This window comes from Cyprinus carpio, chromosome A12 (assembly GCF_018340385.1).
Source record: "Cyprinus carpio isolate SPL01 chromosome A12, ASM1834038v1, whole genome shotgun sequence".
NCBI classification, from domain to species: domain Eukaryota; kingdom Metazoa; phylum Chordata; class Actinopteri; order Cypriniformes; family Cyprinidae; genus Cyprinus; species Cyprinus carpio.
Window position 1 is genome coordinate 12,228,420 of NC_056583.1, and position 27,157 is coordinate 12,255,576.

General features: G+C 37.9%; 1 protein-coding gene across 2 annotated transcripts; it reads right to left on the minus strand.

Moving 5' to 3' along the window:
• On the minus strand, positions 1 to 26,094 carry LOC109056005 (neuralized-like protein 4). Of its 2 annotated transcripts, none has more exons than XM_042767575.1 (29): positions 25,860 to 26,094; positions 20,147 to 20,663; positions 19,720 to 19,785; positions 17,647 to 18,071; positions 16,815 to 16,926; positions 16,603 to 16,691; positions 16,405 to 16,477; positions 16,050 to 16,323; positions 15,776 to 15,957; positions 15,532 to 15,617; positions 14,593 to 14,755; positions 14,276 to 14,486; positions 14,083 to 14,159; positions 12,899 to 12,977; positions 12,645 to 12,814; positions 12,512 to 12,538; positions 12,122 to 12,267; positions 10,319 to 10,537; positions 9,738 to 9,836; positions 9,500 to 9,652; positions 9,254 to 9,418; positions 9,018 to 9,176; positions 8,640 to 8,819; positions 4,921 to 5,014; positions 4,725 to 4,832; positions 4,422 to 4,566; positions 4,201 to 4,313; positions 1,916 to 2,075; positions 1 to 1,811 (listed from the first exon to the last, which is right to left on the minus strand). In XM_042767575.1, the coding sequence occupies exons 1-29, from the start codon at positions 26,022 to 26,024 to the stop codon at positions 1,607 to 1,609; spliced, it is 4,662 nt and encodes a 1,553-aa protein (XP_042623509.1). In that variant the 5' UTR covers positions 26,025 to 26,094; the 3' UTR covers positions 1 to 1,606. The 2 variants fall into 2 exon arrangements, with proteins under 2 accessions (XP_042623509.1, XP_042623508.1); XM_042767574.1 differs by having other exon boundaries at positions 12,410 to 12,538.
• Positions 26,095 to 27,157: the final 1,063 nt, after the last annotated feature.

Sequence of the window (27,157 nt, forward strand, 5' to 3'; positions counted from 1 at the left end):
AAAAACCAGGAAGGTAATGTTAGTGTTATGTAACAGGCTGTACAACACAACGTAAAGACATAAAAATAACACAAACATGAACGAATAATAAAAAAAAAGCAGCAATGGGCCGACACAAACCCTGTGTTTTCACATTTTCTGATTTACATAGCAAGCATTTATTCAGACATTGCCCTTGGCAATAAAACAGGATTGCTAATGCAAAATGTAAAAAAAAAAAAAAAAAAAAATAGATATGCCTTCACAGAGGGTACTGTAAAACTAGATACAATCAAAAGAGAGTTGATTTTTTGTTGTTGCTGTTGTCATTTTTCCAGCAAGAGCTTACATTTGTGCAATCTTAGTCATAAAAGAATACAAAAAAAAAAAAAAAAAAATGGCAATATATCTAGCATGGAGTAAACAATCTATCACATTCCCAGTGTAAACACCAATTCTGGGGTCAGGGATTCGAGTAGACAACTTCCCACGATTCCTCATGAGTCCAGGCACATCTTCCTGATAGCTGAATACACACTCCTCCTTGTTGATTAGGATGTTGAACACAGAACATAAACAGACCATTCCATTCAGTTTTTGTACCTGCCACCATTCATTTCAGAAACGCTTACATCCTGGTTCTTACACTAAGGTTTATGAGTAAACAAATGGGCTCAACAGCACACGTTACTTCAGAACAGAAGACAAACTCGAACATAACCCATGTGCAAACAACATCTAAAGCATTGAAGCATTTCAAACAGAAGACAAGAACTTCTGGTGACTGACCTTAAATAATGGACGCGCATTTGGCCAAAACGGACACACGAATACACATATAGCTTCATAAACTCTCTTCTCCAGGTCTTTTTAGAGTGCTTTGGGGGGGGCGAAATTATGTTTATATGCATCCATCCACTTAAACTATGTACTTTTGTCACAATTTAGGTCACATGAAGTGATTTTAGTGGTATGATAGGTTAAATGGAAGAAATGCGAGTTCCACTCCTTAGATGGTTACAGTTATATGTGTATTCACCAGAAAAAAATACACTGTATTTGCTGTAAATTGAGAATAAATACACAGCTGTAAGAACCAAAAATAGAGCAGAATCTGTAAAATAAGTAAACAAAGAAAGCGATGATATAACAGTAACACTGAGTTTCTTCCTGATTAGGTGATTTCGCTGCATCTTTTATCTTGTTGACATTGTAGTCTTGGTTATTTCCAGGTTGATTTGTCCGTTGCAAGTCTTAAGAAAAACACAAGTATAAATCCAGCGCTGTAGGTGGTTTTGTGTTGCTTCAGTCCAGTTTTATTTCTGTGAGAACAACAGGCTCTCAAAGTAAAGAAACCGAGGCGGGGTGGGGGGGTTGTGATACATAGATTAAGATGTATGAGGAGACCGAAAAAAATAATGGAGAGCCTGCTGAGTGAGTGAATTTAATGAGAAAGACTAAAAAGCGCCCACCAGTGTCCGAAACATAAAGTGCAGGCAGTGTCTTTGTCTCTTAAACATGCAAAGATGAATGAGATTGGGCAGCAAAACAATGCTTAATCCTCAACGTGGGGGGGCTGCGCTGAAATTTGGTTGGTAGTGAGGAAGATAATGCCTTGAGTCTCTTTTTACTCCACCCGAATGAGCAGGCCGTACAGAAGCGTGCCTCCTTTTTCCTTGGTGATCCAATCGATTTCTGCATTGCTGAATCGAGGATCAAGGGGCTCGCTCGTTCCCAACGACGTCGGCCCCACTTTGTAGGAGCCTGGCCGCACGCACACCTGGAAGCCCACCTGGGCCTGGTGACAGCGGAGGGAACGTGGGTCTCTGAATCTGTGCAGAAAAGTGTAACTGTCATCATTTTCAAATTCAATTTCTAGACAATCGTGTTATATTCTCTCTGGTCTTTTTCTTTAGAAGCACCGGTGATGACTTACTGCACTTTGGGGGCAAAGACCTCCAGGCCCGAGAAGCGCATGGTTGGAGAAAGCTGCACACGGGGAATCTCTCGCTCTGGGGCGCTATTCTCCTCGGGCTCCCCGTAGCTGCCGTGACCCTCTGTCTTCACCGGGGACAAGGAGAAAATGGAGGACGATTCTGCTCATGGGAAAACAGGTAAGCTCAGATGTGCAGATCTATTCTACCTAATTCACACATTCATGCATTTCATTATCAGATGATTTGCTGTGTGGCTTTTTTTGCCATTCATCTTGAGTAAACAAAAAGAAAAGTAAAACCGGAACTAAACCTACGGTTTAAACAGACTGAATAGCAAAAACTTACAGGACACAGCAATTGTGCGCAATCCCAAAAGAACATTATTTGCATCTGCTTTAAAGCCTTGCCAGTTAAACATTCAATTCACGTGCTGTTCTGACGTGCTTCTGAGCGCATACACATGAAGCATGTGCACACTTTCAAAAACAGCCTGATTACTGGACTTAAAGGTGCTGTATGTAAGTTTTTGACTCTACTGAAGCATAAAAATACAACAATATGTTAGCAGATATTTAAGAAACATGGTAAGTTAACATACTTGTTTATCTGTAAAACAATGCTAGAGTCTGTTATTCTCCTTTGAAAATGTGCGTTCCGGGCTGCAACTTCAGTTTCTGTTTTAGTTTGTGAAACCCGCCCACTGCCAGTTTATCTAATTGTATTTCGGCACCCCGGGTTGCCAGTTGCAGAAAACACAGCATATTTCATTTCATTCATCGAGTCAAGTGCGCTTGTTCCTGTTGGTGTCGTCAATCTGGCAACCTGCGTGTGTGTCAAGTCTAAAGAGGAGGGGCCAGGTGAAAAAAAAACCCTCTCCAATATTTTGAATTTGGATTGCAATACCTAGTTCAACCCCTCGGTGTCAATTCTACATACAGCACCTTTAACTTTAAGACCTAACTCAACTTATAAGTTGTCTTCACGTTTGATTGATTTTGCGTCTAATACTGTCGAAAGCACACAACGTTTACATATAAACACATTTAGTTATGTCTAATATGAAAGTAAACAGTTGACAGTGAAACGGATGCGAGTAGCTCTTAAAGCGACAGTACTAAACATGCTGCCGCTTGTCATTAAAGGGATAGTTCACCCAAAAAGTTCAAAATATTATTTACTTACTCACATGTTGTCCCAAACCTGTATTAATATCTTTCTTGTACTGAACACAAAAGAAGATATTTTGAAGAATGTGGGTAACCAAACAGTTGCTGGTCCACATTGACTTTGTTAGTAGGAAAAAAAAAGTACTGTGGAAGTCACTGTGGACCAGCAACTTGTTTGGCAGTTTGGTTACCCACTTTCTTCAAAATCATTTTTATGTTCAACAGAAGAAACTAATTCAGGTTTAAAACAACTTGAGAGTGAGTAAATGATGGTATAAGAATAAAACACTTTGACAGAATAGACAGACAGATGACAGGTTTTTCATTTTTGGGTAAACTATCCCTTTAATATTAATAAAAAAAAAAAAAAATAACAGAAAAATCACTCACTGCTCATGACCGATGAACTTTAATACAGTTGCTTAAAAAAATTATAATAGATGTATATAGTGTTTTATTTTAATACTGAATGTTACTGCTAAATACTGTACTTGAAAAATAAAGCACTGTTTGTTTTATTTGCATATTATGTGTTTTTGTAATGTAAACCTTTTGTTCTTATTTTCTAATAACAAAGACAAAATAATTTTTATCTTCACCCACTTTGGCCTAAATGTCTGTCATTTTTTTTTATTTTATATTGTGTTACCTTGAAAGGCTTTTTTTTTTTTAAATTAGGGAAATTAGATTGGCTGTGCTGCTCAGGCAACTTGCAAAATAGTAAAAACCAACAAGACAAAGAATTGTGATAAAATCGTGAAATCCTGAATAAAATGGTGATATGTTATTTTTGCCATATTGCCTACCCCTAACTTGTGCTACAACTGTTTGGCCTGTGCTACAAATCTTTCAACCTCTGTAGCACCAGTGCTATGTGCAAGAAAAAGTTAACGTACAGCCCTGTTATATATATTGCACTACAGTTCAAACGTTTGCAGTAGATAAGATTCTTTTTATGTTTTTAGACTTGTTATTATTATTTTAGACTTTTTAAGTCTCTTTTGTGCAATCGAGCTGCATTAATTGATCAAAAATAGTCATATGATCCTTCAGAAATCATTCTAATTTACTGATCTGGTGCTCAAGAAACATTTTTTATTATCATAGCGGTTACCAACCTGACAAGAGTTGGTTATGGTCCAGGATGCGTCTAAGGGAGCCGACACTAGTGCCATGGTATGCAATATGCCACTTCTTGAAGGCATTGGAGACTTCACAGTGGGTCTTGATCCTGTTAAAATTCAGACAAGAGCTATTTTTAAGTAATTAATACTGCTAATACTAAAAAGATTGCACATTTTCTGAGCTTGATTATGGAGTTAAATATAAAATAACTGACCGGAGGGCAAAGCGGCACCAGCCGAATGGCAGAGCATAGTCTCTAGGAGGCTCCCCTCGCTTGTAATAGGCCTCATCACCCCTTAGTTTGTGACAGGACTCACAGTAACACAGGTTGTACTTAGCATCCTCATTAAAATAACCATCTGAAAAAGAGGACAGAGTAGGAGATGGAAAAAAAAATGTTCAGTCAATATACGGTCATAATCAGAAAAGTGCTACAAAAACTGCTACTAATAGGTCCACACTGAATCTGTGGCCAGAAAGAATTTTTTTGTGGGTGTGAGGTATAATGCAGCTGTACCGGGAAGTGTGAGCAGTTCTTTGAATCTGGAGCATAGCGCCTGGTACTCGCACGTTTTATTGGGGTTGACCTCTGGAGGAGGCGTCCAGCAGACACTCTCCTTTATACCTGTCACAAACAGACAGACAGACCAAATGTGTTTAAAGTAGAGTCACACTACAACCACTGTAAGACATGGGGTCAAAATCTCACGCACCATCCACCATATCAGCCTTCTCCATGTCCCCCTGACATCGCATGTCTCCTCTCTCCCCGCCAACCACCGACACGTGATTTGTCACTATAGTGACCTGAGAATACAACACCAACAAAAGTCAATTATTTCCTGTGCATCCAATCAAAGCTTTTATATAGAGAAGCTATTATGAATAAAAATAAATAAATAAATAACAAAAACATTTTCATCAATATATTAACATTAAGGATGCACCGAAATGAAAATTCTTGGCCGAAGCTGAAACTGAACAAAATGAACCACTGGGCCGATGGTTCAAATACTGAACACAGTTTTTCGAGATTTTCTGCCAATTATTTTCACCATTACATATATATACATTTACTGTTTTGTCTTGCTTTTCAAAGAAAAAAAATCAATTAAAAAAACAATTTAAAAATATGTAACATTTTTAACATTCTAGTAGACATTACACTAACAAAGCACAATTTAACTTAAAATTAATAAGTTAGTAAAATAATATTTTTTGGCCATCAGACCCCCTTCTTGAATCAGGCATCTATTTTTTTACTGTACAAATAAAAGCAGCCTTGCTGAGCAGAAGAGACTTTTTTAAAAACATTAGAAAATATAACAGATCCCAATTTGAACATTATGGAACAGGAAGAATTGTATAAACTTGTCAAATCATCAAAACCAACATCATGTATGTTAGACCCTATTCCATCTAAGCTACTAAAATATATTAATAATTCATAAATGTCTTCAGGATATATCCCTAAAACCTTCAAATTGGCTGTTATTAAGCCTCTCTTTAAAAAAACACAACTTGATCTTAGTGAATTAGTTAATTACAGATCTCAAATCTCCCTTTTCTGTCAAAAATACTAGAAAAGGCAGTATCCTCTCAGCTATGTTCCTTCTTAGAGAGAAATGGTATCTTTGAGGATTTTCAATCAGGATTTAGACCATATCATAGTACAGAGACTGCTCTCATCAGAGTTACAAATGACCTGCTCTTATCATCCAATCGTGGTTGTATTTCTCCATTAGTGCTACTGGATCTTAGTGCTGCTTTGACACTATCGACCACAACATTCTAAGCCATTCTGATTAGATTACAAAATTATGTTGGCATTAGTGGAATTGCATTGTCATGGTTCAAATCTTACTTATCTGACTGTCATCAATTTGAAGCAGTAAATGACGAAATATCATATCGCTCAAAAGTACCGTATGGAGTGCCATAAGGCTCTGTACTAGGACCGTTGCTTTTCACACTTTACATATTACCCTTGGGAGAGATCATCAAGAAACATGGTTAGCTTTCACTGTTATGCTGATGATACTCAGCTCTATTTTTTTATCGTGGCCGGAAGAAACCTACAAATTTGCAAAACGAACTGGATGACTAGTAATTTCCTACTGCAAAATTCTGAGCAAAAACTGAGGTTTTAATTATTGGACCAAAAACCTCCGCATGTAATAACCGAAAACACTGTCTAACACTTGATGGCTGCTTTGTTAATTCATCATCATCAGTTAGGAACCTAGGTGTGCTATTTGATAGCAATCTTCCTTTAAAAACCATGTTTCTAGCATTTGTAAAATTTAGCATTTTTCCATCTTAAAAATATATCTAAAATACGACCTATGCTCTCAATGTCAAATGCAAAAAAAATGCATGCATTCATGACCTCAAGGTTAGATTATTGTAATGCTATATTGGGTGGTTGCTCTGCGCACTTAATAAACATACTCCAGCTGGTCCAAAATGCAGCAGCTAAGAGTTCTTACTAGAACCAGGAAGTATGACCATATTAGCCCTAATTATTCTGTCAAAGGATTGTTAAGCTGCATTAATTAGGTCAACCGGAACCGGGAACACTTCCCATAACATCTGATGTACTTGCCACATCGTAAGAAGAATGGCCGTTTTAAATGCTTCCACACTGCTGACATGTTTGTTGCATTATAAAGAGTGTGTGCCTCTCACTCTACGCTGCTTGCTATTTGATCGCATCAAGTCATTGTTCGATACAATTTATTCAGTCTTTTTGCTTATTCTTTTGATAATTTTGGTTGCCGAACATTCGGTGCGTCCCTAATTAACATAGGGCCTTAAAGATGTAAAGTAAAAACAAGTACTCATATTACTTATTTTCTGTGATGGGCAGGGCAAACAAAGATATTGAATATTATGTAAATAATAAGAGTAACAAAATGTTTAATGAAAAAATATATATATTCTCTGACACTTATAAAAAGATGCTGGTAAAAATATTCAGATTACTCATTTTTGTGGCAGGGTCTGAGAAAATGTTGGCAGGGCAAGTAAAAATAATTTTTTATACAATATTTAATAATAATAAATTTTTTAATGAAAAATATAAATATTTTCTCACAATTGCAAAAAGATGTTTGTAAAGAAGAAAATGACTCAAATCCCAATTTTTTTTTTTTTCTTGTAAAGGGGCCTGTAAAAATTTTGGCAGGATATGTAAAAATATTAAACGGGTCATATGATCTGATTTCAAGTTTTCCTTTCTCTTTGGAGTGTTACAAGCTGTTCGTGAATAGATAATATCCCTAAAGTTGCAAAGACTAAAGTCTCAAACCCAAAGAGATATTCTTTATAAAAGTTAAGACTGGTCCACGCCCTCCTAAAACGCCTCGTTTAAACATGCCCCCACATGTCTACGTCACTGTGTGGGAAGATTTGCATAACGCTGCCCAAATGTTCACACAAAGAAAGAAGGCGTAACTTTATTGTTGCTGCCACCACAGCCGCCATGTTGTGAAGATGCTGTGTGTTTTGTTGTGAAAGCGAAACTACTTTGTTTGGCATTCCAAAAGAGGACACGACTAGAAATCAGTGGTTAAGTTGTATTTGCAACACTGTTCCAGAACAGTTCGACCCAAATATTCAGATGTGTGCAGTGCATTTCATTGAGGACTGTTTCCTGATCCTGGGAGAGTAGACTACAATGCCGTCTGTTCTGACTCATAGTCTGTAGGTACGTTTTCATATGTAAAGGATTTGCCACTGATGATTCAAACGTGAGTTTTGAGGAGTGTAGAGAGTAGTGCTTGTTGTTTGTAATCTCTCCGATCACAAATGCAGACAAGGTTTTATGTTTATGTTAACGTGTAAAAAGACAGTATAAGTCATTCTAATCTGTAATTATGTTCCCACTGGATGCTACAAATGCCTCGTTTGTAATGGGTTTTATTGGTTTTGTTTCGTCGCGACGGTGTTCTGACGAATTGTACTACCTTGTCAGATTTTGCTACCTCCCATTACAACAGATGGTAGCATAATTCGGAAGCATAATCCTTTATTAACATGTACACCTATCCCAACCCTAAACCTACCCTTACAGTAGGATAAATACAGTGTTGGTAGCATAATCTGATAGGTAGAATTATTTGTTAGAACACCGGGACGCGGCATCACAGTAACATTTCCGTCACACCCTTGAGGTATTCAGCCAATCACAATGCACTGGATAGCTGGCCAATCAGAGCACACATTGCTTTTCAGACCGACGAGCTTTGTAAAAATCAACGTGTTTCGGAAAGGCGGGGCATAGATGAGAAACAATAATGTACAGTATGTGAAAAATAATGTGTTTTTTGAACCTTAAACTGCATAAACACATTTCATTACACCAAATACACAAAATAATGGTCTTTTTAGCAACATCATGATTTAGGATATTACAGTCATAAGTACTGACCTGTTCACACTGTCCGTAAAGGTCAATGAGGGGATAACAGGGGCTCGGGATATCCTGGGCTGCTACGCCCTGATCCATGCCATTAACAAACAGATGGAGACAACCACTGCTGTCCACCAAAAGCCCCAAAACTGTCCCTTCTGGACAGGTGTCCAGGTTAGGACCATAGTTCTCACAAATCTGAGGAAATGAGAGAAAGAGAATTAAGTTAGGAACTGAAATTAATACTGTAAATACTTAGAAGGAAACAGGATTTTAAAAATCCGGAAAGAGGGAAAGGAAAGAAATTAAAAATAGATGAAAAACAAACATGAAAGCAATGAAGTGAAATGAGAAAAGAAAACAAAACAAGGATGTGAAGATCAGGGAAACCTCCACCTTCAACGAGTTGTGGAAAACAGAGTCTCGTTGCAGTAGCCAGACCGAGCGTTTAAGGCAGCAAGCTGTGGAAGGGAAGTTGAGGCGGTCTGGCGAATGACCAATCACACCCAGTGACAGGGAGGACGTCCATGATGGATTCAGACGGTCTATCTGAAACTGAGGAAGAACAACAATTAGTGTCACACAGACACTGTCTTTCACTTCCAAACACACTTCCACACAAAAACACACACCTGGAAGAGCTGCTGACGGGGCAATGCTTGAGCTGTGACCAAAAGACCCTGGTTGTAGCTGGACACCCGGGCGGCAGTCAGGTTCTGATTGGACAGCTGGATATTTTTTCCATGATTCTCCAAAAACATCATGACCGTGGGCACCAGGGCAGGCTCATTCTCACACTGAGAGTTGAAAAAAAAATTACCAATAAAGCTTAACATTGATATACAAGCTTCAAAATATGATCCTCTAAGATGTCACACCTCTCTAACAGGAGTGCTGTCCTCCTCTCCCTCGCTGCAGCTGTCAGGCGAGAGCGAGGGAGCTTTCACACTTTCTGAATCCTCAACTAGTGTGGAGCTGACAATGGACACGGCCGTCACCTTTCCATACAGGTCCAAAACAGCATATACGTTCTGAAACATGCAGTGCAAACATGGATGAGCAAACTGTACAATTGAAAAATTAGACATATTAACAGATATAGTGGCATACTTGTACCTTTGCCACTGCAGTAGCTGCTGGTCCCATGTCTTCTCCATCAATGAGAATGTGCATGGTATCGTCACTGCATCTCTTCACCCCAACACGATTTCCCACCTATATTAGAATGGAGGTGTTAAGGCCCTGATATCTTTTTCGTCAACCCACCACCAAGCCGCTCATCTGATCTTGACGGACTGAACAGGGGAATAAAACCGGAGAAGGTTTCCACGTCTAAGAAGGCAGAGCCCCAGAGCACACCTACCGGACCAATGGTAGTTCACTTTGTTAAACTTTTTTGAACTCCAAACAAATTTCGTTTTGGCCTCTCTTTTTTCCGAAATTACATTATACTAGTTTGTTCATCGATTTAGCTTGAAGTATATTGCAGACATTAGAAGAAATTGGTTATAAGTAGACTCATACCCATCTTAAAAAAAAAAAAATACAACAAATCCACAACTTGTGTTGGTTTATTAGATATTTTGTGTAAATCCTTGAAACATGTTTTTAAATGTTGGACTTTTTTTACTCAACAGATAGACACATACAAATATAACGCATAATTCATTGGTATGAATGCGACTGTAATCGCTTACTGTGAGCCGATCCAGAGAACAGCCATAGTTCTGTCTCTGCAGCACTCCGTTGCGTCTGACCTCGGAGCCAGCGAGTACCCAGGTGACCTTTGACCTGAGCTGGGTAAGCGAAGGAGAGAGGCCGCTGAGAGGGCAGGATGGTAGGTCAGGGGGCTGCAGGGTGGTCAAACCCACATGAAGGGAACCGGACCATCTGTCATCTACCTTGTTAATTTTCACCTAAAGAGAAGAACAACAGAACCATAAATAATACAGTAAAATTGCTGGTAACATTTGTTAAATGTATAGATCACCAAAAAATTAAAATTCTGTCATCATTTACTCACCCTTAAATTGTTCCAAACCTGTATCAGTTTTTTTCTTCTGTTGAACACAAAAGAAGATATTTTAAGGAATGCTGGAAATAGCCTTTGACTTCCATAGTATATATATTTTTTTTTAAATACTATGGAAGTCAATGGTTGTTTGGTTACCGGCATCCTTCAAAATATCTTCTTTTGCATTCAGCAGAGGAAAGAAACTCGTACAAGTTTGGAAAAACGTAAGGGTGAGTAAATTATGACAATTTAAATTTTTAGGTGAACTATCCCTTTAGCATTAGTTAACTACATTAGTTAACATAAACCGATAATGGAAAAATACTTCTGAAGTATTTCTTAATCCTAGTTAATGTAAAGTTCAACATTTACTAATACATTATTCAAATCAAAAGTTAAGCTGTTAATATTATTTAATATTATTTAACAAGAAACTAACAATGAACTGTTGTATTTGTATTAACTAATGTTAACAAAATGAATAAATACAGTAACAAACGTATTGCCCATCATTAATGTTAGTTAATATATTAATAAACTAATGGGACCTTATTGTGAAGTGCTACCACATTTTTTATTTCATTTCTTTTCCAGTTGTAAATTAAAGGGATACTACACCCCAAAATGAAAATTTTGTCATTAATCACTTACCCCCGCGTCGTTCCAAACATGTAAAAGCTTTGTTCATCTTCGAAACACAATTTAAGATATTCTGGATGAAAACTGGGAGGCTTGAGACTGTCCCATAGACTGCCAAATAAATTACATTGTCAAGGTCCAGGAAAGTATGAAAAGCATCGTCAGAATAGTCCATCTGCCATCAGTGGTTCAACCGTAACGTTATGAAGCGACAAGATTACTTTTTGTATGCGAAGAAAACAAAAATAACAGCTTTATTCAACAATTCGTCTCCTCTGTGTCTCTCCACATCACCGTAGCGCTATTTTGGAGTATTTTTTGTGTGCGAATGAAGCGTAAGTTATTGTTTTTTTAACACGCCACATGGATATGTTTTCTTTGTGTATTTATAGTTTGATTTGAATGAAAACAGTGCATCCGTGCAGCGTGGCTGACACAGAAAAGCGTACGCTGCCGGCGTTCAGCTCATATTCTCCAAAATGGCTCCACAGTGATGTGGAGAGACACAGAGGAGACAAATTGTTGAATAAAGTCGTTATTTTTAATTTCTTCACGTAAAAAAAGTATTCCCGTCTTTTCGTATAGTTATGGTTTTAACTTTTATGTGTTATGGACTATTCTGACTATGTCTTTCATCCTTTTCTGGACCTTGACAGTGTAATTTATTTGGCAGTCTATGGGACAGTCACAAGCCTCCTGGTTTTCATCCAAAATATCTTAAATTGTGTGCCGAAGACAATAAAGCTTTTACGGGTTTGGATTATGGGGGCTTTTATGGGGGTAAGTGATTAATGACAAAATTTTCATTTTGGGGGGGTAACCCTTTAAAGCACGTCCTACATCTCACCTCAAACACCTCATCTGTCTTGAGCTCCTTCGCGCTAAACACGATTCCATGGGCATATCCATCAACCCTCAGCGCTTGACAACCGTCTCCTAATAACACCACATTCTTACCATGTTTGCTGTGCAGGCGATGAGCAACCCCTGCCACTAGAGGGTGACAAAGACATAAAAATAGACCAAAATATAAGATCCTGTTTACAACTGGTGTTGGTGACATGAATGTTAACATATTCAATCCTAATAAATAAATTTTGCCTCAAATGCAAAAATAAGGTTAAAAATATAATGCCTGGAGAGTGTATGGGGAAGCTCTTCTCTGTGATGTTACTGGTACACAGACTGTTATCTAGTGGCCCCGATGAGCTTGTAATGGACACTTGCACACACTGACCATAGAGATCGACCACAGCAAATACTTCTAAAATAAGACAGAAGAAAAGAAGGGAGGGAGATGTAAGACATTACGAAGTTCTGATATATCAGTGTTGCATAAAGTTAGGTGAATTAGCTCCCTTGACAATTACCTGGTGGCAGCCCGGTACAAGCTACACCCTGGTCAAGCCCGTTGATGAAGTAATGCATGTCTCCACTAGCTGTACGCATCATCCCAATCCTGGAGCCTGTGGTCAAAGAGTCCAAGTCACAGCCGTAGTTATTCCTCATGGTATTCCCATCCTGCATGATTGCTGTGCCGCTACAGAACAGAAAGAGCAAAGAGAGATGTAAGGTATCAGGTCTGGCAAAGAAAGGATTTCTAATCCATTAACCAACAGCTCACCTTAACATCCATGTGTCATAGTCAATGTCAGTCATCGTATTAGGGAACTCCAGTTCTTCTGGTCTGATTGCTGTTACTCCTGTGAAAAATACAAACCAACAACAGGTTCTTGCTCAGATCCAGGATCCATTGAAAAAAATATATAAATACATACATAAACAATGATTTTTGGAAATAATAATATATGGTTCCTTTTATATTTCTAGAACCAGTATTTTTCTACTGATTTAGAACACCAAACGAAACAACCATGTTTCCTGCACTACAGCATGAACAGCTATACTGTAATTTCCAAAACATGACTCTTATGAACCAGTTATTTTTAGTGAATCAAATGCATACTTTTTTTTTTTTTTTTTGGTGAATCAGTAGTATTCCTTTAGTGAATCAGTTGTATTTCTTAAGTGAATCTTGGCAATTTCTTTAGTGAATTAGCTGTATTACTTTAGTGACTCTGTGCTATTTCTTAAGCGAATCAGGGCCACTTCTTTAGTGAATTAGCAGTGTTTCTTTAGCGAATCAGTGGTATTTCTTACATGAATTAGGGCTATTTCTTTAGTGAATTATTAATATTTCTTTAGTGACTCTGGGGTATTTCTTTGGTGAATCACTGGCATTTCTTTAGTGAATCAGAGGCATTTCTTTAGTGAATCAGAGGCATTTCTTTAGTGAATCAGAGGCATTTCTTTTGTGAATCAGTGGAATTTCTTTAGTTAATCAGAGGCATTTCTTTGGTGAATCAGTGGCATTTCTTTAGTTAATCAGAGTTCTTTCTTTGGTGAATCAGTGGCATTTCTTTAGTTAATCAGAGTTCTTTCTTTGGTGAATCAGTGGCATTTCTTTAGTTAATCAGAGTTCTTTCTTTGGTGAATCAGTGGCATTTCTTTAGTTAATCAGAGTTCTTTCTTTGGTGAATCAGTGGAGTTTCTTTAGTTAATCAGGAGGTATTTCTTTGGTGAATCAGTGGCATATCTTTAGCTAAACAGAGGTATTTCTTTGACGAATCAGTGGCATTTCTTTGGTGAATCAGTGCCATTTCATTAGTAAACAGTGTTTAGTTAATCAGTGCAATTTCATTTGTGAATCTGAGGTATGTAATAAACTAGTGGTTTTTCTTCAGTAAATCAGTGGAATTTCTCTATTGAATCAGTGGTATTTATTTAGTGAATCAGAGTTTCACTGACCTGCTTCTATTGAGCCTGACCAGCGATCCACCATTTTCTGAATTACAATTTCAAAGAGCTCTCCATCCCGAAGGCACCTGTTCAGTGAGACACACAAGCATAAAATATTAATTTAATCGATGACTGATCCATCAAGATCAACCATAATAATCTAAGCACTTAAGAGTTCATGCTAAAACAAAAAAAAAGTAACCTGTTTGAAATAACAATGGCATCGTTGAACTCGCTGCGGCAGTTCTGCCTAAGTGCTGTTCGGCCACCATTGGTGATGACTGCATTTGTTCCGTGTAGCTGATGAAAGCGCAGGTCGTTGGCAGCTGTAGCTCCCGAGATTGAACATGGGCTACCAGGAGACATCGCAGTAGGGCCCTCAGAGCTGTCATCGGGCAAGGGAGGGAGATCGGCTAAAAGAGAGAGAGAAGGAGATTTTTAAAAGTCTGTAGACAACTGAGTACTACAGGGTGTCTACCATCCATCCACCCATTTCTATTCTTTCCTTATTGCTCTCACCCAAATCATCCATGATGGTGGCCTGGGCAGCCTGTCCATACAGGTCCACCACTGCATACACGCTGGGCGGAACATTCCAGGCTGCGGGGCCTTGAGGCACTCCGTTCACAAAGAAATGCAAACTCCCATCCTCCTTTCGGACAACTCCCACTGTATCTCCAGCCTATAGATTTTCGCATGAGACACATGAATATAAAACCAGCTAAACCACGATAAGTTCCCAAAAATCTAGTCCTATAATTAAGAGAACAGGCATTAAAGTCTCAATTCACCCAGGTTACAGTTCTGTCAAGTGTCAAAAAAATCATTTGGAAGAGGGTGAAATTTAAGACACTATCGGGTTTAGTCTTTTTTATCATTTTTGGGGGTTGACAGATGTGGTCACTAGTGATGATTTTTTTTTTATTGAAACACCAAAACCGAAGTTTTCATTGATCTGAATACTGTAATTAAATTTGGGTAGATGGGTAACTGAACTCGGTATGCCATTTAGGGTGATAAAGCATTCATGGAGAAATTATTTGGTAAAGAGCCACCTCTCAATATTTAAGCTGAACAAATTTTACATTTTGCTACTCTAGGATCCTTTTTCGATTACAATGAAGTGCGTCCACACTGCAGGCATGTTTACTGGCTGTTGCTTATCCATGTTGTGTACATAAAATACACTTTGACACAGTCACAACTGTTTCAGTCAATGATTTCAGTACTCCAAAACTATCTGGGTCAAAACCAAAAATGAAACTTTTTGCTGTTTCAGTTCAGTACCTACAATTTCAGTGCATCACTAGTGGTCACTATGAACTTCTTGTATAAAAAGCTGTTTGAAATTTTTTCCAAAATTCTTCTTTTCTATCCACAATACCGATTTGGAATGACACTTTTTTTAAGAAGATTTAAAAAAAGAAGTAAAAAGTTTAAGCATGGCTGCAAACTCACTTTTAGGCGGTCCAAGTTGTGCCCGTATTCATCAAGAATTGTAGTTCCATTGTGCATGACACCATTTCCTGTCATCATCCAGGTTCCTGTGGAGATATCGGTGCATTAGGTTAGCTATCGACCAACACTCATGCATTTAACATTTGATGCTACAGGTAATGTGGCCTTGACTCACGGACACTTTAATCAGTCAGCTGTGCTTTCAATTGTGAACTGTGGGTGTAACTGTGTGTCAGCATCTTACCTGAGCGCAGATTAGTCATGGTTGATGGTAGCTGAAGATAGGCAGGGTTATGAGTAGTCACGCCAATCTCTATAGAGCCCGCCCATTTGTCTACCATTTTGTCGATGCGTACCTGGAAAACCTCATTGGAGTGCAACGGACGGTTGCTAAGCACAACGCCGTGGTTGAAGTCATCCGTCGCACTGTGCCAGAGAATAACATTTCACTGAACTGCCACTGAAATGATGCAGTAGGCAGAGATCAGTTAATTAATTTTTGGATTAAATGAACTCACTGAGGCCGTAAAGCAGTGCGGCCATCACTGATGATTGCAGCCTTCTGCCCACAGTTTGAATGGAAGAGCAAGCGGTCTGGGACATCCGGCTCAGGGGTCAATGAAAGAGCCGGCCGAGGCCGGCCCACGTCAGGTGACAGCGCCCTCATGATGGCATTGTTGCGACGTAAACGGTCACTATGGTTATGATTGTGGACAATGGTGACCTTTACTGCCATGCCATAGAGATCCACCACTCCATACACTACACCAGGGGTCTGATTGGCTGCAACCCCTATGACATCATTTCGGAAAAGTATTTTAGAATAATCTGAACTGTGTGTGAATGTATTATCACTGAGATCTGAAATTCCACCTTGATCTATGCCATTAATGTAGAAGTGCAGAGCTCCACTGGCTTTCCTCATCAGCCCTATGTGATCTCCCTCCTATAAATAACAACAACATGAAAAGCATTATGGGCATGTTGTGTATAAATAAACAAAAGCAATCACCTTGAGTATTAAATTGCATGAGATAATCTTAAAACTCACAGATCTAGCTGACAACTTACCTGGAGTTCATCCAGGCTGAATTCACAGTATTCCCGACGAGTCCCTTTCCCATTGGTTAAAATCCCACAGCCACTCATCATGATTGTGCCTAAGACAATAAGAATGTGACGAATACTAAGATTTAGACACATGTGCCTGCTATGGATATTGTAATGATTCTGTGAGAAATGCGTATTGATGTGATTACATGACAGAATAATAAAAAGTGTACCTGAACGTAAATTGGTCATTGTTGCAGGGTAGTCAAGATTATTTGGGTTGTGGGTTGTCACTCCTATCTCAATGGAACCAGACCATTTATCCACCAGTTTGTCAATGCGAATCTGAAACAGATAAGTGCAGCAATATAATCAGAGGTGTATATAGTACATGAGTAATTGTATTTTCACTATATTTTTTTAATTTGTTTTGTATAACTGTTGTATAATTATTTAAAGGATCATATCATTAAAGTTATATTAAGTTTGTACTTTAAGGAATTTGATACATTATTTTATGAATCAAAGTTACTTAAGATTTTCTAATTAAAGTCAATTTACAAGGGTGGAAAATAAAAATGTGACTTTTTAATGTTCAAATACTTGATATTATACTAAATTAAGATTGGTAAGGTTTTTTATCGCTTTTGAAATAACTTTCTTATGCTCACCTAGGCTGCATTTATTTGATCAAAAATGATTATATATTACAATTTAAAAAGCAGTTTTCCATTAATACATTTTAAAATATCATTCATTCCAGTAACGACAAACCTAATGTTATTTTAATATTCTGATTTGGTGCTCAAGAAACATTTCTTATTATTATCAATGCTGAAAACAGTTGTGCCATTCATTTATTTTGTGTAAAAATGTGATACATATTTTTCTTTGTCAGGATTCTTCGAGGAATAGAAAGTAAAAAACAAAAAGTATTTAATTCAAACAGAAATATTTTGTGAGATTATAAATGTTTTACTGTCACTTTTGATCAATTTAATGTATACTTGCTAAACATGAGTATTCATTTATTTAAAAAATAAGTAAATAAAATAAACTATATACCTCAAACATTTCGTTGTGTCTGAGTGGTCGATTTGTCATGACCACTCCGTTATTGAATTCATCCAGTGGTCTCCTCCTTTCTGCTGTCTTATTGTTGTTGCTTAGTTTGATCAGCGTGCCACACTTCTCATGGAACAGCAGCGCATCATTGGTTGTCATGCTGCCAGTGACCACCCCCAGTCCTGCCACCCCACCAGAGTTCCCCGCTGGGCTGCTATTGCTGCTACTGCCTCCACCTGCCCCTCCGCCGCCAATGCCACTGTCGCTTCCTGTTCCTCTGCCTCCACCACTACTTCCTGTGCCGCCCCTTGAGGAGTCAGAGCCTCCCCCTCCGACCCCCAAGTCCTCTCCACCCTCTTCCTCCGAACGATAGAGAGAGACAATGGCATTGTTGAAAACATCAAATAACTGGTGCTCAGTCAAAACTGGAAGGAAAAAAAGTGTAAAAAAGACAAAAAGATAAAATCAACCACAATGACACTGCAGATTTACAGGTGCATCTCAATAAATTAGAATGTTGTGGAAAAGTTCATTTATTTCAGTAATTCAAATCAAATGGTGAAACTCGTGTATTAAATTAATTCAGTGCACACAGACTGAAGTAGTTTAAGTCTTTGGTTCTTTTAATTGTGATGATTTTGGCTCACATTTAACAAAAATCTCTCAACAATTTTGAATACTTCATAAGACCAATAAAAAAAAAAAACATTTTTAGTGAATTGTTGGCCTTCTGGAAAATATGTTCGTTCATTTACTGTACATGTACTCAATACTTGGTAGGGGCTCCTTTTGCTTTAATTACTGCCTCAATTCGGCGTGGCACGGAGGTGATCAGTTTGTGGCACTGCTGAGGTGGTATGGAAGCCCAGGTTTCTTTGACAGTGGCCTTCAGCTCATCTGCATTTTTTGGTCTCTTGTTTCTCAGTTTCCTCTTGACAAGTGTGGTGTGGTTCAGGTGTGGTGAGTTTGCTGGCCAGTCAAGCACACCAACACCATGGTCTTTTAACCAACTTTTGGTGCTTTTGGCAGTGTGGGCAGGTGCCAAATCCTGGAAAATGAAATCAGCATCTTCAAAAAGCTGGTCAGCAGAAGGAAGCATGAAGTGCTCCAAAATTTCTTGTTAAACGGGTACAGTGACTTTGGTTTTCAAAAAACACAATGGACACCAGCAGATGACATTGCACACAAAATCATCACAGACTGTGGAAACTTAACACTGGACTTCAAGCAACTTGGGCTGTGAGCTTCAGACCATAATATTCCTCCAGACTCTAGGACCTTGGTTTCCAAATGAAATATAAAACTTGCTCTCATCTGAAAAGAGGACTTTGGACCACTGGGCAACAGTCCAGTTCTTCTTCTCCTTAGCCCAGATAAGAAGCCTCTGACGTTGTCTGTGGTTCAGGAGTTGCTTAACAAGAGGAATACGACGTCTGTGTGTGGTGGCTCTTGATGCCTTGACCCCAGCCTCAGTCCATTCCTTGTAAAGTTCACTCAAATTCTTAAATCGATTTTGCTTGACAATCCTCATAAGGCTGCGGTTCTCTCGGTTGGTTGTGCATCTTTTTCTTCCACACTTTTTCCTTCCACTCAATTTTCTGTTAACATGCTTGGATACAGCACTCTGTGAATAGCCAGCTTCTTTGGCAATGACTGTTTGTGGCTTACCCTCCTTGTGAAGGGTGTCAATGATTGTCTTCTGGACAACTGTCAGATCAGCAGTCTTCCCCATGATTGTGTAGCGAAGTGAACCAAACTGAGAGACCATTTTGAAGGCTCAGGAAACCTTTGCAGGTGTTTTGAGTTGATTAGCTGATTGGCATGTCACCATATTCTAATTTGTTGAGATAGTGAATTGGTGGGTTTTTGTTAAATGTGAGTCAGAATCATCACAATTAAAAGAACCAAAGACTTAAACTACTTCAGTCTGTGTGCACTGAATTTATTTAATACACGATTTTCACAATTTGAGTTGAATTACTGAAATAAATGAACTTTTCCATGACATTCTAATTTATTGAGATGCACTTATACAAAGATAAATAACTGAGGCTGGTTTTAAAAGTGACATACCACTATCAGGCTCAAAGTTGTTTGGAAATTTGTCAGGCCGACTGTGCGTCCTTGACACCTCAGGCACTGATAAGAGAACATTTGTTCATTACAACTGAGCTAATGACATATTAAGTTTAAAAAGTAAAAAAAAAAAAAAAACATTTTTCAATTGTAATCAAATGTAATGTGTTTTAACATCAAGTAAATTGTAATTACAAAATTTCTTTACACCCTGAATACATGTGAGGGTATATTATTACTATTAAAACATGAAATATATTTTTCATGATTAAAAAAGGTATCGTGGATTTAAAAAGGGTCATGAATTATGTTTCAAAGCATCATGGACAAAAGCTTTTCAAATATCACTAAGAAGTTTTGTTAGCATTTGATGCAACTACTTGAAATCCTTTCAATCACACTATATAGTGTGGTCTAGTTTTACCTTCCTCTGCTGATCCATTCATTACGCCTGTTGTAGCACCAGCTGCAGACAGCACGATAGCTTCAGCCCTATCATCATGGCTATGGCAAGCATCTGCCATTATGGACACCGCTTGTGTCGACACCATCTCATCCTCCACATCTTCATCCTCTTCCCCATCTATTTCAGGCGGGGGTTCACAGCTTACCACAGTCACTTGAGTACACTTCCCATAGAGGTCCACCACGGCCCACAAACGAGAAGGAAGTCCACTTGCCGCCGTGCCACAGTCCTGTCCGTTCACCCACAGATGCAGTTCTCCTTTCCCATTTCGCTGGATCCCCACACAGTCCCCTTCCCCTAGCTGGTCTAGGTCGCGACCGTACTCCTCCAGGACTGAGCGACCGTCCTTTAGCACAGAGCAGCCGGACACGATCCACGAGCCCCCCTTCAGCCCTGTGGCGCTGCTGGGAAATTCCAGACCGGCTGGGTCCAGCGCAGTTACTCCTATCTCTATAGAACCGCTCCACGAGTTAACCTGGACCAAATGGAATAGAAATGTGAGTTAGTTAAATGTTAGTCAATCCCTTTATAAATGATCTCAGAAGTCTCAGAATCATGGTGCATGGTGAGCCATGGGGCTTAAATGAGTTCCACAAGTTCAAGTCAGGCCTGCAACATATATGGTCTTAGTTCCCCTGCCTTTTCTCAATAGTGTTATAAAATTTAATGTATAATATATACACACAATGTTTGGGTTCAGTAATTTTTTTTAAGTATTGAATTGATCAAAAGTGAGAGTTAAGACAAGTATAATGTTAAAAAAAAAGTGATTATTAGAATTATTCCGGAATGATTGTGTGACACTGAAGACTGGAGTAATTGCTGCTGAAAATTCAGCTTTGCCACCACAGCAAATAAATTACATTTGAAAACATTAAAAGAGAAAGGTTACTGTAATACAATTTTACAGTATTACTGGTTTTACTGCATTTTTAATCAAATAAATGCAGCCTTGGCAAGCATTTAAAAAGACTTCTTTCAAAGTTATTTGATTGGTAGTGTATAAGAATTTTCCAGGTTCAGTATAACTATTACCACAGAGAAAAAAATGTGTGGGAAAAAGATTTAAAAACAAACAAAAAAATCCTACATTTATAGTAATCCACATTTGAAGTCCATAGAGATGATATTCAAAGCAAAAACGTGAAACATATAGTTATGTTTAAGAAAATATTTTAATTTCTAACATTCATTATTAATTAAAATTAATTACATATCAATTATACTACTTTGTTATGCCCCTGTGTAGGGTAAAGGCACAACATGAAACAGTACGACACGGAAGAGTGTAAAAAAAACAAACAAGGAGCAGTATTTTAATGAGCACAATGGTTTTACAGTACAACTGGGGGAATTTTAGCTTCGGGAGCAGACAAGGCCAAAAAAACAAACAAAAACCAACTAATTCTTATACCTCTAACTGCCCTCGTTCACAAAAGAAAAGAAAATACAATTACTTCCCTGCCTCCCTATTCAAAAACAATCAATAAAAGGTTCCAACAAAAATGGCATTGTTCTCTCTAAATCCCCAAAATGTAATGTCCAATTATTTACAAAGGTAAGCAAACAGGTCCAAAAAGAATCAAAGTCAGCGAACGTGTGGGGGTCGGTATTACGAATTGTGACGAGTGGGGCGGGGCCTGGTCCTCTCTCCTCCTTCACTGTCGTAACTCCTCTTTTTATCCTTCCGGAGTGGTGCAGGTGTCACTCATTTCCAATTACTCCACTGGCCTCGACCCATTCCCACGGCTCTCGGCCCCGCCCCACTCGTCACACGAACTAATAAACAACAATCAATCTCTCACAGGCAAACACTCAACTGAACACACAAAGATACTCTCAGTCTTACAAACACGAATGTAACTAACTAGCAGAGTCAAGTAGATCAAACACAGCAAGTGAGCACAAGGCTGATGCAGGAAGTGAAGAAGGAGGCTTTTATAGGCAGCTAGGAGTCAGCTGACCGGGCAGGGCGTGGCACCAATTAGATTGCAGGAACCAATCGGTATTCTTCCTGGACAGAGACACACAAACACCTCCCAAAACAAAAGAAAACAGAAATAGAACAAAAGGGACGTAACAATCATTATATTAAATTATATTAATTCTCTTCAAAATTGTATTACAGGAGATATAAAAGCTGTCTAAATCATCCTTTTAGTGGTGGGACTGTTCTAGTCTGACAAACTTTGTTATTCATCCACCAATGTACTTCTTGCAAGTGGAGTTGCAGGAGCTCCAATGTTAACAGTAATTTGTGGATGGGTACCTCCCTTTCTGGTATACTCTTGCACATATGAGCATTACATGATAGTCAACACAGGAAAGTCTTTTAACTACTTGCTATACTTTCAAAGTAACATTTTATTGTTTACTCATAGGCATAGCTTTGTCCAACAGACTTCCAACGCAAGTGCATTACTCTACAAGTCATTCACATGGCCATTCCTCGAGGGCCAAAGATAAATTATTTTCCCTGGTAATTACATCATGCCACAGGTGCCAATAACTGAGCTAAACCCAGAATTTTTCAGTTAAACAGATCTCTATATCACAGCCTTCACTGAAATGCTGTCTCTATCTTTTGCATCATCGTTGTATTCCTCAACTGTCTTTATGTGGATGGTATGTAGACTGTCAGTGAAGCAGGGCTGTGTGTATCTGGGTTAAGGCAGGCTGAGAAGAGAGACGGGCGGCACTGAATGTGATAAAGCTATTTCTCTAATCTGGTTGCATAAGTGACCAGCAATCTGTTCATTGTCTTTTTCCACTCTGTCTAGAAGTGATATGAAAAAATACAGGAAACTGGAATAATATCAGCGAACACTATAGGAATAATATTCTTTTGCTGTGCTCTTCCTCTCTCAAGCTTCAATTTCTATAAAACTGAAAGTCATTTCTTTTAAACATTAGACACAGCCCATCATAAAGTTGCTTTTGTATGACCAAATCTGACTAAAACATATTTTCTCCTGAATCCATTTTCCAACCAACATTTTGTGTAGGAGATGCAAGATGCAAGATTATGTCAGTTCAAGAACATGACAAAAATGTACAGAATCAGCACATAGGCGAATACGAATTATAAATATAAAGTATTCGCTGATGACAACAAGAAAGGACTATGGCAGAACTATGATTTGAATAATCATAAGTAACATTCACTAGTAATTGCATGGATTATTTCACATTTTTCTAAGAGAACATCTCACAAAAAAACATAACACACAATTGTAGGCACATTAATTTTTTTCTTAAACTTTTAAAGTTTTAATTGAAATAAATTTGGAGTATTATAAACGAGTGACGACGTGCCCATGGTTAGTCATTTACATAAAACATGCCCAAATCATCTCCATATAAAGGCTTTTTTCCTTACTGCCTTTCCTTGTTTAACAGGCTTTATTCATCATCTGAAACTCATGAAAAAACACTCTCTTGCCTGACAGCATGTGCCATCCTCAAAACCATTTTAAGACAGACACAGATTACTGACTCTCATTCTCACAGCTCAAACTGTAACGCAAGCTTTTTCACTGTATATGATGAAACATATTTAAGATGAAATATTTATGTATAAAAATACCATTTGACTTGGCTGCATCTGAAAGTACATCTGTACTATATAGTACGCAAAAAACAGTATGTGCAAAGAATTGTATGTCCAAATTTACAGTATTTATAAAGCAGTAGGCTAAAAGTTCCCAGATGTCCTACTACTTTGGGTGAGACTCTGAAGTGTGCATTCCATGGAAACTTTACTATCCCATGAAGCCACAGGAGAGGATTTGTGAACAGCAGCACAACTGTCACATGACAATGACAACATGGTGAATGTAGTACATCCATATTAAATTCTTGCTATACAGAACATACTTTTATTAATCGTCACAAACGAATTATTTATTCAAAAGAAGTACCTACCAACTATTTCTGATGCAGTCTATGTGCTTTATGCAAAAGTGTGGTTTTGGTTGTTCCTACATTTTTTCTGTTAATTAAAAAAAAAATAGTATAAAAGCTATTGGGGAATCATGATTTGCTCGTACGCAAGTTTTCAGCCACAAATGTGAGTGTAAACAAATACGTTCAGTGAATGAGATGCATTGGGTCTCTTTGTTTACTAGTATTAGCTAGTACTTAATTCCCAGAAATCTTTCAGAAATGCTTGCTGTCTGTTCAGTGTCACATGATAAATTCAATTAATTATACACTGACCCAATTTTGAAAAAAAGAAAAACAGGGTTTTAATATATAACAACATCATCCTACGCCAGTAGTCAAAGCCATTCCCAGTGTTTATTTTAAGTGAAGAAGAGCTGAATATCTTACCTTAGATGAAGCGATAATTGGTTGCCCTTGAATGATCATTAAATCACCCATAGCTTTATTATATTCACTATTAAAATCATATCTTATACACTGCAAAAAAAAAAAAAAAAAAAAAAAAGTGGATGTGGGTGTGTGTGTGATGTATTTTCTTTAGTACATATGGTACGTGAGCAGACAGTAAGGTCAAACTTCTAATTAAACATCCATAGACAACACTACAGATGACCAACATGAACTAAATGCTGCTCAACCATCTATTGAAATGCACTAACAGGGATAAAAACAGGACTTCCTAGAAAGCCTTCAAATGTATGAAAAGATACAGACTAGAATTTGAGAGCTGAGAATATTAAAGAATAAGCTTTTCATCATTATGAGACTTGTAAGATAATATTACAGTTCGATTTAAACTGTTTATTGGCTGCAAGCTCGATGTGAAGCTAATAAGCATGAGCAATGAGCATCTGTATACAGGCAACAAATTTTAAGTTTTGTTCTACAACATTAACTATGAAAACCGTGCTTTTTGAAAACAAAATTAAGATACCTTGTTCATGCACAAACTGAAAAAGGCATTATTATTATTATTATTATTATTATTATTACATAAAAAATGAATATGTGTATCTAGGTTACGACTGATGATTTTTGTCAACTGACAAAAAGAAGAAAAATATAAATTTATTATCATTTGTAGGGAAGATGTGTTTGACGCTTATGCAAGCTTAGATTTGTAAACACACAAATAATGAATCATTTCAGGACCACTACTACAATTCATGGAACCTGAGACAAAATATTTGTGGTAAAAGATTGTGGGGTCCCCTTCTCCCACAGTCCCAAATGAGCAAGCGTTCTGAACGAATCACCTGGCTGACTGAATGAATAAATGAATGAATAAATGAATGACTCACGACACGCGAAAAGACTGTCGCTTGATTGGGTCACTGAACTAATCAGTGAATTCAAAAGAATCGATTCACTGAAATGAGTCAAAATCATGTTTACATGGGCTTCCAGTGGAACATGTATAGTAGTAATTCCTAAAAATATGCTGTGTATATGCAGACTGTTATGATCAGATGAGATTCATGTCGTTAACCCCATGACAGTCCAGGAATAGCCAAGCAGAGCAGCATCCAAACATCTACAGCACAGACACTGACAGACCATGACAGATCCCTGCAAACCCGCAGCACACGCACATCCTGAGACATCCACACACCTAAACACCACGCATAACCCGTGAATAAGCTGACAGTGATGAACCACTGCAAACGAGCTGACACACACTCCCACCCTTCTCTCTCTCTCTCTCTGGTGGGACATGCTTGTTTACCTTCTTGTCGATGCGGACAGTGAAGACATCGCGGTCCCTCAGCGGCTCCCGACTGAGGACCAGGCCGTGATTGAATTCCTGTACCGGCTGATTCCGTTGAGCGGTTCGGTTGGAGTTCGACAAACCGATCAGTTTTCCGCTGCGCGGATGCAACTCAGCCGCCATCTTCGCACGGGCGGCGCGGTGCACGACACCGAGCGTCGTTTTGCGACAGTGGAGTGTCGCTTGTGGGCAATTCGCCATTGGCTCTGGGCATATTTGTTGGCATAAATAAATTTAAATTTGAGTGTAAATAGAATACAGCAAACGTGCGTGAGCCGATAAAACTGGATAAATATGCTGGAGGTAGGTAATATGTGGATAAATACATAAAGTCGATGAAATAAACAACACTCACACGAAGAGCTCAATTATTATATGATAACTGTAACAACTCTCTCGATAACTGTACTTGGGAATTGTTAAGACAAAACAAAATAAAAGTTTTTCTTTTCCTAAGGAAAATAATTTAAACACAAACGCGATTAATCTATTATTGATATAAAAAATTACCCAATTTTTAATTTGTGGGAGCTATACTAAAGAGTCCTCTAGATGGCAGCGGATTACAGAGAAACCTGCAAAACAACTGATCTATGAAGCTCGTGCAGCCAAAAACATGAGATGAACTTGACTTTATGTATTCCAGGAGTTGTTTATTTATTCATTTATTCGTTTTTGTTGCATAAAGATAATGTTTAAAATGTCTTTTTTAAATAAATAAATACAATTTCTGTGTTCCAGGGGTTGATTTATTGGTATATAAAGATCATGTTTAAAACGATTTATAATATATTAATAATTATATTTTCCTGATTTTGCTCGGTCAAATTTCATTTATTTATAGATTTTTTTATTGTTGTCATAAACTTAAAAGTCTTAAGATATTAACTTCCATTATGAAGTATTACATGTTTAACTGTGATAACTATGAACATAGACATAAAAAATAAAATATCATTTAAATTCATTTTTCAAGTTTTATGACCTACAGTGGTGCGTTGGTTCCACTACAACAATTTAGCCATCATAATATATATAGATAGATAGATAGATAGATAGATAGATAGATATAGTTTATTTATTTATTTGATTGATTGAAGGATTGATTATACTGAGTGTATCTTGGATGCACTATATTTGTAATGTGGACAAAACAAAGTTGGGTTGAAAAAGAGTAAGGTTTGAACATCAGACATTATCAGACTGAACCATGATTAATGAATATTAATGATTGTTTGTTTGTTTGTTTTACGTAA

Bases quoted from the DNA above. Each gene is read 5' to 3' on its own strand.
- LOC109056005 (XM_042767574.1), bottom strand. From the start codon at position 26,024: ATGGCGGCTGAGTTGCATCCGCGCAGCGGAAAACTGATCGGTTTGTCG. The intron at 4,567-4,724 runs GTACAGCTGCAT...CCTCTTTTTCAG, and splicing joins AGAACTGCTCACACTTCCCG to ATGGTTATTTTAATGAGGAT. The intron at 2,076-4,200 runs GTTGGTAACCGC...TCCCATGAGCAG, and splicing joins CCATAACCAACTCTTGTCAG to AATCGTCCTCCATTTTCTCC.